The sequence below is a fragment of the Paracoccidioides lutzii genome (genome assembly GCF_000150705.2).
Source record: "Paracoccidioides lutzii Pb01 unplaced genomic scaffold supercont2.11, whole genome shotgun sequence".
NCBI classification, from domain to species: Eukaryota; Fungi; Ascomycota; class Eurotiomycetes; order Onygenales; family Ajellomycetaceae; genus Paracoccidioides; species Paracoccidioides lutzii.
In genome coordinates, this window is record NW_015440957.1 from 163,121 (window position 1) to 177,076 (window position 13,956).

The following is a 13,956-nucleotide window of genomic DNA, read 5'->3' on the forward strand; positions in this document are numbered from 1 at the left end:
GATTATTATAAAAGTATTTATTGCTATAAAAATAAAGAGAGAAAGTAGTTTTTACTCTTTAAACTTTTCTTCCTTTACAATTTTATAATTAGAATCATTATAGATTTCTTGCAGTTGCTGCTATCTTTAATCTTGAAGTTTTTTTCATTTTTTCTTATTTTTATCAATATGACAGAATTAATTTCTACATTCTTTGAGTAAGCTCTTCTGTTTTTTAGTGCATTTGATATCACTATGTATATGATGATAGTTTGACAGATCTACTAAGTCATAGTTTATAATTGTTTAATTATATGATTGACTTTATATTAAAGATATTCTCTATAAGTGATATTTGCTCAAGCTGAGTAGTTTATTTATGATGTGTGATTATCTTCACTGTAGAAAATGTTGTAGTTCTTGCTGTCTTGCATATAAGTCATATATCTGAGTGAGTATAGTGTATCTTTAGCTTCTTTGCTCATTATGATAATTGATAATTATTTGTCTAGCTTATTTTCTCTTCTGAGTTGAGTTGACTGCTTGCTCTTTAAAACTTTCTATTCTTTATAAAGTGAGTGAGGTCAGTGAAGATCTTATATTATTAAGTCAAGCTGCTATGTCTGATAACAGTGTTGATAGCTTTCTCTCATGTTATTTATTTAGTGAAAGCTTGTACTGCTGTTTTGATTAATATTATTCATTGTACTCAGTATCAGATTAAGACTATAAGTGCACTGATTACATTCTCTGAGAATGAGAAGTGAGAGAATATAGAGAAAGAAGTTATATATGAGATGAAGAACTTTGAGTTGACTGAGAATGAGAAGTGAGAGAATGTAGAAAAAGAAGTTATATATGAGATGAAGAACTCTGAGTTGACTGAGAAGAAAAGTATTGAGCTTGAAGAGGGAAGAATTACTATTTCTGAGTAGTGTATAATAACTATGATAATTGTGAATAGAAATTAAATCAAGAGAAATTAAAAATATATATTTGAGCTTTTGACTTGTTCAGACAATAGTGAAATAAACTTTTTCTGAAGACTTGGTAATTTTTAATGCCTTGTTTGTCTCATTAAAATCATATAAATAAAAAACTCATTTGAGAAAAAGTAGTGAAAAAAGTATATATGTGAGAGAGAATTAGTGTTTGATGCACTTCTCAGAGTAAGTCTGATACACTTATTGCTGTAATTTCTATTGTTCAAAAATATTAAATATTTCAGTCTCTTGAATATTTTCAAAATATTCTCATATATCATCAGAAGATTTATAGCTTTTTCAGCATATACAGTATCATTCTTTACTCTAATATTTCTCTTTCTTTAATATCTTTTCAACTTAAAATTTTTTCTTATCATTCACTAGCTTTGATGCTGGAGATGAAATAGTATTATCTCTCATTTTATAAGATTCAAGCAGTGAGATATAAAAAACAGAGTGAATGTTGTACATTGAGTATGAAAGAGAAAGTATATATATTTGCATATTTTAAAATTCAATAATTTGAAAAGAATCAATAAATTTATTATTCAATTTTCTAATAAGACAGAGTATGCAAAAATTCTTTGTATTGAGAAGTACTCAGTTCCTCATATGAAAGCACTTTGCATTGTGTTTGAAGTCATAGTACATTTTTTGTGCAGTATTAATCTTCTTCAGTTGTTTTTGAATCTTTTTCTATATTATTTATATTTCTTTAACCTGGTTAATTGCCTTAATTGAGCTTGAATAAAGTAAATTACTGACATTAATTTGAAGAGCAAATCTGTAGCTGAGAAGTACATGAGCTGAAACTTCATTGATTGAGCTATGTCATAAATTGTTATAGATAAACTATACTAAAGATAGTTATCTACTTCAAAATTCTGATAGAAATTTATAAAGTATCAAAGATAATACTTCAGTATCTGATTTTGATGTTCAGTTTAATCATCTATTTATGAATAAAAGACTGTAAATAGCTTTTATTTAACTTCAAATAGATAATAAAAAGTTGATCAATATCAACTTGTGAAAAGAGCTTCTGTATCTGAAATATAATTTTCAGAAATATCAAAGATACTATAAGTATAAATATAGATAATATTTATAGTTGAGTAAGTCATTGATGAAAGCTGTATTTACAAGTAAGCTGACTTTTAACAGTGTTGAGATTTCATAAAAAAATTCAGAGGTCTATGAGAATAAGATAAATACTATTGTAAGTACATAGTTAGAAGTATTAATGAATAATTCATTAGTAGTATCTGTTGCATTTAAGGCTATCTCTTGATTATTTGATATTTGATGAAAATAGAATTCTTTATCTTTTTAATCAATGAGAGAATTGAGCTGTTTGAGCTAGAGAAATTCTAGTATCATATCATAATCTGAAAGTTTGATAATATAAAAGAAATGAAATTCTTTAACTATAGTTTTTTTACTATCTGAGACTTTTATTTCTAGATTGATGATTTTAAATAAGTGTATTTGATGATCATTAAATCTTTTTATTCTATATGATATATGTTCTGTTGATTGCAATTTGTATGATTTGACTCAAAATTCACTGATAAAACTTGTCTAAGTTTTAGAATCTATAAGGATGAGAATTGATATGTCTTCTGTGAGTGTTGAAATTCAGACAAAAAAAAGAAAGGATAAACTTAGTGATTACTGACTTTTGAGTATATTAAAAGTTGTTATTGCAGCAAGAATGACACTTTTTATTCATTTTTTACCTCTTTTAAATTTGATTTAAAAGAAAGCTTTGGTAAAGACTTTGAAGTTGAGAATTTATCTTCAATAAACTTGTTCTTCTGAGTCTTGTAGTCTGTATTATAGTGTGTAAAGCTTCAGTGAATATTATATTAATTGTCAGAGCACTTTTTATATTTCTAATTTTTTTTTTCAGTACTATTGATGTATCATCATTTGAATTTTTTCTGCAAGTAATACTCTTTTATTATATAGTTGCACTTACTGATATGATAGTCTTTAAAATATTGCTCTTTACAATAATTAATTTTATGATAAAAGTATTATAGAAGAGATCTTACAGCTTGACTGCATATTTCTCAAATTCTGCATAAAGAGATAATAAAATATTGTCAAATAAATACATCTTTCACTGATAATCACTATATTTCTCAAGAAGATAATTCTCAATTGACTGAAAATTGAACATAAAATTATGAATAATTTCATCTTCAAATTATCTCAATATTTGATACTTCAACTCATAGTCTTGACTTGTTTTGTCTGGGTCAATGATCTTAGTATGAATCCAGTTATAAAATTCATCTCAAGTAATTGATGTCTTCAGTTTAATATAGTATTATTATCATTTCTATTGCAGTTTAGTATCAAAATATATTGCTATTTTAAGAATTTTATATTTATCATCATTCTCAAAGTAATATCTTTGATAGACATAAAAGATAAGACTTGATAAAGTCTTCTAGTTCCTTGAGATTTTTTGTCTTAAACTTATTTAAAAGTTTTCAAATTGACGCAAGATAAGGCTTGAAAAGAGTAGAATTGACCTAATAGTATGATCTGTTGACTCTGCTCTATACTGCTTACTTTTAAAGATTTGAAGTTTTATACTAAAAGTATTGACTTATTATTATAATTTAAGAATTTTTTTATATATCTCTTACTATTTTTGCTCTTGTTGAACTATCTGAATCTCTTCATCAACTAATATAATAAGTGCTTCAGTGTTTCTTTCTGAAGTCAGACTTGATGATTGTTCATAGAGAGTTTCTTCTATATGTATTTCTTCATTGAATGTTACATGTGAAGTGTCAGCTTGTAGATTACATTTTAAACTCATTGTTATAGACTTACAGGTAATCTTTATTAAAGTAGTTAGAAATTATGAAGATATTTAAGTAGATAAATTAAATATCAAAAGGAAGTATGAAAAGCTCTATAACTAAAATTGTAAGAGGGTAGGTATATAGGCACTATAAGTGCTATGGAGAAAAAAAAATAGTAATAAATGAAATATATATATAGAATTGAATAGTAGCTAATCATTGAATCTCTCAAAAGAACTTTAAAAATTTAGAGTATTTATATATATAAATAAATAGTAATAGATTTTATTTTTAATCTTTTATAAAATAGAGATTTAAGAATATAGTAATTTGAATTTTTATAAAGTGTTGATTCTATTCTTTAAAAAATACTAATACTAAAGGATTAATTTTTGAAAAGTGCTAATCTATGCTGATTCTGAATACTAAATTTTAAAATGATATTGATACTATAGAAGGTACTGATTTTAAAGTACTTTGATAAGCAATATAAAAATAAGTGCTTTAGTAAGTGAGTGTGAGAACCTAAAAGATCTGATTTTAAAGTACTTTGATAAGTAGTATGATAAGCAGTATGAGGACAAGAAGCTAGTATAGAGAGTTTTAACATTACAATCATGATCAAATTAAATATAAAAGTATAAAAATTATTCAGAGCTGATTTAATATCTTGAGAAATATAATTGCTGAGTATAAGATTTTATCAAAAGATATATACAACTTTGATAAAACTAATTTTACAATAAAACTCTATACAACTACTAAGATTATTATTAATAATGAGTATTATAACTGAGCTAAGCTACTACAGTCTGAAAATTAAGAATGAGTTATTATAATTAAATTAATCAATATATTAAAATAAGCTTTATTATTATATATCATTCTTAAAGATTACAATCTACTGAAGAAATGATTTAAAAATCATTCTGTAGACTGAAGACTTGATATCAGTTCTAATAACTGAATTATAAATAAAATATATTTTAAATAAATTATATAAGTATTTATTTTAAAAGTAAAGTTATATCAAATTAACTTTTATATTCTTTTTATTTTGAATAAAAATAATAGTTATTTTACTTTAGAGTTTGATTAAATCTGTAAAAATAATGAAATTATTATATACTGTATATCATCTTATTCATCACATCTTTTACAGTCACTAGATGTAAGTATTTTTATAGTTCTAAAGTGAGTATATAGAAGTCTAGTTCAATAATAAATATGAATTAAAATTAATATTATTAAGAAATTTGACTTTTTAGATGTTTATTTTATAGTGAGTCTTCAAAGTTCAAACTATTTAAAGTGACTTCAGAACTACTGAAATAGTGTTATTTCAGTCTAACTATGTTATTCAGCAGCTGAATATTCAACTTTGCATTTCTACATTATCATCTAGTAGATTTAATATATTATTTTAAATACTTCAAATATTTCGTAATTCACAGCAATTGCAGAAGCAGATAAATAAAATTAATAGTCTTACAAAGAAAGATCAGCAGTATTAAGATTTAATAAAAAGTTTTAATCAAATTATCAAAACTTATAAATATGATATAATCAATATCACTATTATGAGAAAGCAATATCAGAATATATTCAACACAAATGAGATAGAGAAGTAAAAGCAGAATAGATTTAGACATCAAATTCAACATGCAAAGGGTCTAACTAGAAATAAAGCTCAGAATCTTATTATTTCCTCTGCTGTATCTGTTGAATAGAGAGTTATTCAACTCTATAAGTTATCATTTTCTGAGTCAATATTATGTGTATGAGCTTAACCACACTGCAGCAATTGCAATACTCTTGAGCATACAAGATTAAGATGTTCTCAACTGCATGTAATTTAATTTAATTTAATTGAGTATTGTGGTGTTGAGATATTTGAATTAAAATCTAGTCAGTTGGGATGTGCTGATTTTGGTGGTCTGCTCAGTGTGGTGGCCCGCTTGGTGTGGAATTACGTTAACTAAGGTACCTAGTTAGTTAAGTTAACTAGTTAGTTAGTTAACTAGTTATGTAACTTAGTTAACTTATGGATAAGTTCCAGGTACAAAGAACATTTGATCCAAATCTATGGACAAAGAGGCTTCGAAGTACCAAGCTCGAAATAACAACAGGTAGATACTTGGAAGAAGCCGAATCAGGTTGCTTCTATGTTTAGTTACTGCTGGCACTTTCATCTATGCAAAAATAAATCCCCCATGATTCCTATTCTATCAACTTTGCTCACTTTGTTGCCCACCGCTCCAGCTTCTCTAGCTCCCTAGGCGCTGGCAGCTCCCACGTGACCACTCCCCTGGCGGGTAAAAGCTCTGCTGCTGACCAATCAAGCGGCTCTGTTCCCCTCCGAAACAACAACATTCCTTCAACATTTGTTTCATCCAACCTTCATCGCTGCAAACTCGCTCCATCGGTAACTGTCGCTGCTGTCCACTCCCTCCCATGTCGCCTGAGGATGTCGTGGTGCTAGCGGGCAGGGCTTCTACAGCTCCAATTCATGCTGCCCAATATTCTGGGCTTGCGGAGGGATCTCATGAAACATGACATTCTTGTTCTCCTACTCTCCCCCGCCCTGGACCGTTCTTAGTGAATGGGTGCCTTAAAATAAGCTGGCGCCAATGAGGTCACTAAAAGGATCCTCCACCCCATATCTGGGTCCTCAAATATAACAAAACGGGGTGTATTAAATAATGATCAACACAGTGTGGGCCGGCCAGTGACTGGTCTCTAATGTGTAGAATCTAGTAATTACAGGAAAGAGACGTCGATGGCTACTGTTGCTCGGTATTCACCGTTACTTGTGTTTCATGAAACAGAAACCTTCATCAAGCTTCTTCTTCTTCGTCTTTTTTTTGTATTTTTTTTTTTGGGCTTTTCTTTTCTTCTTCGCTGTGTTCCGCTCAGCGCCCATTGATCTGGTTTTCTTTCTTTTCTTCACTCTTCTTCATCGTCTCACTCCTTCTTTGATTCATTTCCATTCTCTATTCTATTAACTGTCCTCTCTCGATCTTATGTGCTATATTCTACTGGATGATGCCTTCCAAGGCAACATCGGCTTTTAATTAATTATGTTTAATTCTCTGCTACTCTACTAACACTTCTACTTCCTTTCATCAATTCTCTGAATTATTACTATTATTCATCTTCAATAGCCTTCCCAAAATCAGGAAAAGTGCTCCTGCTGCTGCTTACTTCCATTATTTCAATACTTGACGTCTCTGACTCTGCTACTTTCTTCTTATCTTCTGCTTAATCCCTCCTTGCTCAAACGCAACCACTCAATATCCTGCTTCGGACCTGCTTTGCGAATCCCGCTGGTATCGTCGAATTTTCTCTTGCACATTGCTAGCATTCCTTTTAAAAGGCTCGGGAGCCTTCAAACCCAAGCCGATCAAATCGAGCAGTCGTCCTTTTTGTCCTCCAGCAATCAGCCAAAAAAGAAAAATGGCGTTTAAGCGATCCCTGGCTGGCCCAGGATATATCATTCTAAACGCCATTCGTGTCTTAAACATAATCTGTCTCCTATCTGTCATCGCTGCCTGTACAGTCATGCTGGTCAAGACTTCCCTCGTCAGCAATTTTTTCGTTTTCGATGCGATGACAAATGTGATATCCACATTTATCAGCAGTAAGTCGTAGTTTCTTCACCCTGGCTAAATTCATTCTCTCGTGTCATAGCCTGACGATAAGGATAGTCTTCCTCATTCTCACCGAAGTAAACTTATTCCCCGTGTACTTTGCCAGTCACTGGCCTGTTTTCAGTTCGGAATCAGGCTTCCTCGCTCTCGGAATCACAATGGTTCTCCTCGGCATAATGACTCTAGGTTGTCTGAACAGAGAAGACATGGCCTCAGAAATCCTGGGTATTGCCTTCTGGCGAATCGTCATTGCCGCCGGCATTGTCATCATAGTCTTCGGATTCATTAACATTATCACGGTAAAAAAAAAGCATTTTAAATTACATCTTATCTCAATAAAAAAACTAACTAAACCCACAGAACTTCATTTACCGCGTCAAAAAACAAGGCGTCACAGCCCGACACATCCGAACCCACGGCGCTATCGACCTTGACGCCATATCCAACAGAAACAGCGACGACTACGATAAAAAGAAGAACAACAGGGGCTTCAGATCCTTCATAATGGGCCACAATGATTCCGTTCTGCCCATCCACCGCACGAAATCTGAGTTTTACCGTTCTCTCACATCAAGTACCACGCGCTCCTCTTCCCTGAGGGCTGACAAACCTGCGCGATTCCCGGTGAACACAAACGCATCAAAGGGACACGGCGAGAACGAACAGTTCGCTAAGTGGGAAGCCGGGAGTCCGGAGATGAAGAGTCCGGAAATGATTGGACAACCGAATTTAGCATACCATCCCGCGCACCAGTCCGGTTGGGAGCGGGAGAGGATATAACTGAGTTTTTCCCTTTGTATGTTTTTGAGAAGATGGAGAAAAACGGATTACTTGCCAGTCTATTTAGCATAAAACTTTTTGCTTTTTCCTTTGTTCTTGATCTGGGAGTGTAACTGCTGTAGTTTAATCTATCGGATAAATCTGCTAGTTTGCGTGCGAGTTTGGGCGTCTTGTTGTTTTCCTACTATCCGGGGGAGCTGGGATTTACGCTGTCGATTTTTGCATATAATGGGGTTTCCTTTTACATCTTTTCTCCTCTCCCGTCCTCCCTCCACCGATCTGTACTCCATACGACGTCGTTTTATGGTTTATGATTTCTTTCTTTCTTTCTTTGACCGGTCTATCCCTTTGCTTTCCTTGTGTCAAATGTAAAAAAGAAAAGTGCATCCCCAAATACCGAGATGAAAGTAACATTCAATTGTGTTGAATTCTCTTTTTGTACACCTACCTATCCCTTTTCTCTACCTCAGAAAATCAGCGAGCAAAAAAAAAATACAATCCCTACCTGAACCGACAAGAAATTCATAGAAATTCAAAAAGAACCATAGAACAACATAAAATACAACATAAGGAAAATGGATTGTCCTGATTCCCACTCCCACTCCCACTCCCACTCCGACTCCCACTCCGACTCCGGCTCTCACTTCCATAATCCATCATCCACCATCCCAATCATCCCCCCATCTCCAACCCCTCCGTAATCCCCTCAACATACGCACTCGCCTCCATACCCAACTGGGCAATATCCACCGCCCCTTCCTTCCCTTCACCAACCCCCCCGCCACCCCTCCCCTGCATAACCTTCGTCATAGCCCTAACAACCTCCTCCTCCTCCCAGATACTCACACCTGCACCTCCACCTCCACCCCCACCTCCACCCTCATCATTATCCACCTGTTCCATCTCCACCACAGCCGTCCAATACGCATCATCCCTCCCCTTCAACGCCCTATCCCGCACCGTAGCGTTCCGCACCACGCTCAGCGCATGCATCTTGGCCGTCGCCCCCGCTAGCGTCGCGGAGACATTCGCAACGAGTTTCTCTGCGATTTCGGACGGGGTGGGCGGGATGTAGAAGAATCTGTGTGTGGAGGAGAGGTAGATAATTAGGGCGTACAGGGCGTTGGTGAGGGTGAAGGAGAGGTAGCGGGCGGTTGTGAGGCGGGTGTGGAAGCTTGGTGGGACGATTTGTGGGTTGGTGTTTGTGGTGTTTGTGGAGGAGGTGGGGTTGTAGATTGTTACGAGGAGAGTTTCAAGGAGAAGGAGGGAGAGGCCGGATAGGGTGAATTTGGCGCGCCAGCGGGAGGCAGAGGGTCCCGTGAGGGGATCGGAGGTTATGAAGCCTGGTAATGAGGAGTGGAGGAGGTGGGGGCAGGGAAGGTTTTTTGTGGGTAGGGTAGTAGAGGAGATAGCTTGATTCGTTATCGGGGGGTGCAGGAACGGGCAGGTTTGTGAGGGTTTTCGGGGGCCGAAACGGAGATAGAGGTTTTCGGGGAGGGTCGGGGGAGGTGAATTTTTTCTTTTTAGAATTGTGTCTGTTTGGGAGAGGGTGTTGTTTGGGCGTTGACGGGCGAGGCGGGAAAATAGGATTTCCGTCGGGGTGTTGAGGCGGGAGGAGGTGAGGGTGAAGATGTTTTCGGCTGGGGGGAAGGGGTTTAGGCCTGATGAGGTCGGAAGGGAGAGGAGGAGGAAGAGAGTGGTTGTGAGGAAGAGGAGGTTTAGGGCGCGGGCGGCGGTGTGGGGAACGGGGCGGGGTGGAGGGCGGTGGGAGAGAGAGGTGCGGAGGGAGTTGTAGAGAGATTTCGCTTGGCGAAAGAGGATGGGGGAAAGCAAGATGAGGAAGGTTTTGTAGCTGGGAGGGTCTCCTTGTTAGTCTTTGGGATGATCCTGAGAGTGGGTTGTTGTCCGGGGTAGGGGAATTGAACGTACGTATCGTAATTACTCATGTTGATGGAGACGGAGACCAGCTCATGACGGTGGAGAGGAGGGGAGGAGAAGGAGAAGAGGCGGTGTTATTGAAGAAGATGGCGATGATGAAGGTTTATTATGTGGTGTTGAAGGTTGAAGGTTGGATGTTAGTTGATGAGGAGGCTATTTACATGAATATCAACAAGGAATATCCAATTCCATATATGAAGCCGCTCTGATCAACACTAAACAATATATAATTCATGGTCGCATAATTTACGTCGGTAAAAAAAAGCGGAATATCAAAATAATGAAAATAACAGATATAGAGAGATGAGATTTAAAATATTCTTAAATCATGTATTTTTCTTTGTTAAAATATAGTTAACTACCAAAAGACTCTCCCAGAGAAGCTGTTTCAGCCCTGGCTCTACACATGATAGGTTGATTTTGTGTTTTCTCCGAGTCTTTGACGCAAAACCCTCGAAGATGCGGTATTTAGCCACGGCATCAGAAGTCTGGGTAGGGGTATGATAGGTTATTCCCAATGGATAAAAATATTAAGGTGTGGCAAAGGTGCAGACACAGGCCCGGATACAGGTTCCAGCCAACAGACACGGGCCAGGAACAGCTTCATGGGGTGACAGACCAGTGACAGGCCTGCCATTAGGAACCGAGGCGAATCACAAGATAGGTAAGTCGCTATGGGTTTGAGGGACGAAATGATTTTCAGATGTGTTGAGAATGGGGGAAAGTAAATGTCAAATACGACAGACATTTCTCACATGAACAGGATCTGTGCAGGATTCGCAGGGGGGAATGAAGGGAAATAAGGAATAGGGATGGATGGCCAGGGAAATTGAAGAAACATCTTTAGAGACGGGGAACGAAGAGATCATCATCATTTGAATGAGATGGAAGGGAGGGATGTTGTTCTCTTTGGTTGAGGAGCGGGTATTTGGTACTTGCGTCTACGCACCGGGTAGTCTGGTGCCCAAGTACCGGGTACAAAGTCACCGCATTCCAACGGCAATCCAGGGCCCTTGCAACGATATTTAGTTTGCACAGGGGAACGTGAAGAAATGGAGCATCATCTCTATAGCCACGCCATAAGAGACAACCAAGATAGCCCAGCAAAATAAAAAGCATTCGAGTCAAATATCCCTAATAAAATAGCAAACATGATAACAATACTGGCCATCTCTCCTCATTTCAAACGGCGGTGGAATCCCTTTTGCTTCCCGTTTCGCCACTCCTTATCTAATTTTACTCCTCAGCGAATATCTACTCGCCACCGACTCACTCCCTCTCCCACTCCACTCCACTCTCCACTCTCCACTCTCCGCTCTCTCCACCCTCCACTCCTCTCTGCCTCTGCCTCTGTCTCTGTCCTCTGCCTCTGCCTAGCGCCATCTCCCATCTCCCATCTCCCATCTCCCATCTCCCTCTCCCTCTCCCTCTCCCTCTCCCTCTCCCTCTACCTCCTCTTCCTCTTCTCCCAATTAATTGGACCAGCTATCTCTGTAAGTAAAACTCCCTCGTTTCTCTGCCCCCCTGCATCTCCATCTCCATCCATCCATGTATCCCACTAACACCAGCTTTTTTTGTTTATAAACAGCCCGTAGCTCCCCCGTCCAACCAGATCTCTCGGGTTGGTCACCTGGGTGAATATTGTCACCAGTTCACCGAAATAATATCCCACACTCGCAATCGCAAATATACCTGCCTACCTACCTCCATCTCCCGGTTCCGCCAGTTCCGGGCTTCTCAAGACATACATTTTCGTGCCCTCCACTCACTCGGGCGAATATAAGTATATTTTACATCCCACCACTTTCCATATCGGCGGTCCCGTGCGACCCAAATTCCAGTCCATACATTTTCCCTCCCCGTCCACTATTTCTCTCAACCGCACTATACGATATCTATCCTCAGTCAATTCCGAATTCCACCCCTCGTTCGACCTTCTCTGTGTGTGGCTGGACGGTTGACCTTCAGGGGTGGCGATTTTTCTCATACCTACCCAGGTACCTCCACAATGGCCAAAACACTATCCAGCAATCCCAATTCCGTGTCCGAAGTCAATGCCTGCGTTTCTCCCCTCGATGGCCGGCGGACGGTCAAGAAAATCACCTCCTTTCGACAATGGGTGCTGCAGAACCAGATAGGTATGCTCTACTTACTCTAGCAAATTACGCTCCACGCACTACCATATCCTCAATGCTCATAGAAATGACTTAAACTAAATAAGTAAAATAGGTATCTGTGTCACCATTCCCACAATGATATTCGCCCTCCACAACCTCTATCCTTCCCTCAAACCATACACCGCCCCTTTCTTGCAATTGCCCCACTACCAGCCGGAAAAGGGTACCTATGTCCAGGGTTGGGATGATATATATTTTTCCTTTAGCGCCATTCTAGCTTTCACCGCCATCAGAGCCATTGCTATCGAATGGCTCTTCCAACCCATTGCACAACGTAGCGGATTGAAACAAAAGGCCTCTCGTAGGCTAGCGGAGCAAGGCTGGGTTCTCGTTTATTATTTAGGCTTTTGGACTTATGGAATGGTGTGTTTCTCTTTTCCCTTCCCCCCCACCTTGTTTTTAAGTTTACACATACTGGCATATTTCAATCGGGACTAATTTTGCCATTGTGTAGTGCCTCTGGTACAATTCAAAATACTGGAATAACTTCCGCGAATTATGGACCGATTGGCCTTCCAGGGAAATCACCTACTCCTTCAAATGGTACTGCCTGACACAGCTGTCGTTCTGGTTTCAACAGCTTCTCGTCATCAACATTGAGGAGAGGAGGAAAGATTACTATCAGATGCTAGTCCACCACATCGTCACAATCGCCCTCTTGGGCTCCGCTTATGTGTATGGTTTCTACAATGTCGCTAATGCTGTCCTGTGCATCATGGATATTGTAGATTACGTGCTGCCGGTAAGATTAACTTCTCTCCTGGAAACTTTCCTCCATACAAACCACCACCTACCTTCCCAAAAGCTAACCAATGCATCTTCATTAAAAAAATAAACAGTTCGCAAAAATCCTAAAATACCTCCGCTACGAACGCTCCTGCACAGTCGCTTTTATCGTCTTCGTCATTATATGGATTATCTCCCGACACATCATCTACAACAAACTCTGGTACTCAATCTATCTCAACATCCCCGACGCAATACCCTATGGGTGCTATTCCGCCAGCACAACCAAGATGCTATCCCCCCATTCCCCCTCCCCCTCTTCACTCTCCAAATCCCTCAACCAAACCCTCTCCATAGACAACTGGACCCACCTCCTCCACCCTTTCCACCAACTGGGCGGCACAATTTGCATGAGCCCCCGCATCAAATGGGTCTTCCTCTCCTTGCTACTATTCATCCAGATCCTCGCGATAATATGGTTCACTATGATTCTGCGCGTGGCTATCAAGGTGCTAAAGAGCGGGTCGGCGGAGGATTCGAGGAGTGATGGGGAGGAGGAGGGAGAGGATGGAAAGGATGTTCGTGGGGATGCTGGGGGTCGTGATGGGTCTGTTGTTGTGGGGAATGGGGGCGGTGGTGATGCTATTGGCGGCGTGAATGGTAGCTCTACTTCGGCATCTGGGGGGAGGGAGGGGCATCATCCCCTTCGGATACGGACGGGGAGGGGCAGGGTTACGTTGAGTGATCAGAATGATCGGAAGGCGTTGTTGGGGCGGATTGGCTGTGATAAGCCGTTGTGACATGATCGGTGTTTTCTCTTTTCATTCCATCTACTTGGGGTTTTTTGCTTTTTATTTTCTCTATTTTTTTCCTAATTTTTTTTTTCTTTTTCTAATTT

At 38.2% G+C, this 13,956-nt stretch overlaps 3 protein-coding genes across 3 annotated transcripts; 2 read left to right on the forward strand and 1 right to left on the reverse strand.

The window, feature by feature from the left end:
• Positions 1–7,243: 7,243 nt before the first annotated feature.
• PAAG_04383 (hypothetical protein) lies at positions 7,244–8,217 on the forward strand (the record flags this gene model as incomplete). Its single annotated transcript, XM_002793427.1, has 3 exons — positions 7,244–7,427; positions 7,495–7,736; positions 7,798–8,217. The coding sequence occupies 3 exons, from the start codon at positions 7,244–7,246 to the stop codon at positions 8,215–8,217; spliced, it is 846 nt and encodes a 281-aa protein (XP_002793473.1).
• A 672-nt stretch (positions 8,218–8,889) lies between these two features.
• Positions 8,890–10,163, reverse strand: PAAG_04384 (hypothetical protein; the record flags this gene model as incomplete). The annotated part of the gene is made up of 2 exons (XM_015845260.1): positions 8,890–10,069; positions 10,147–10,163. 2 exons carry the CDS (start codon positions 10,161–10,163, stop codon positions 8,890–8,892), a joined length of 1,197 nt encoding a protein of 398 aa, XP_015699486.1.
• Positions 10,164–12,163: 2,000 nt separating this feature from the next.
• Positions 12,164–13,858, forward strand: PAAG_04385 (longevity-assurance protein; the record flags this gene model as incomplete). Its single annotated transcript, XM_002793429.2, has 4 exons — positions 12,164–12,293; positions 12,385–12,695; positions 12,787–13,074; positions 13,172–13,858. The coding sequence occupies 4 exons, from the start codon at positions 12,164–12,166 to the stop codon at positions 13,856–13,858; spliced, it is 1,416 nt and encodes a 471-aa protein (XP_002793475.1).
• Between the last annotated feature and the right edge of the window lie 98 nt (positions 13,859–13,956).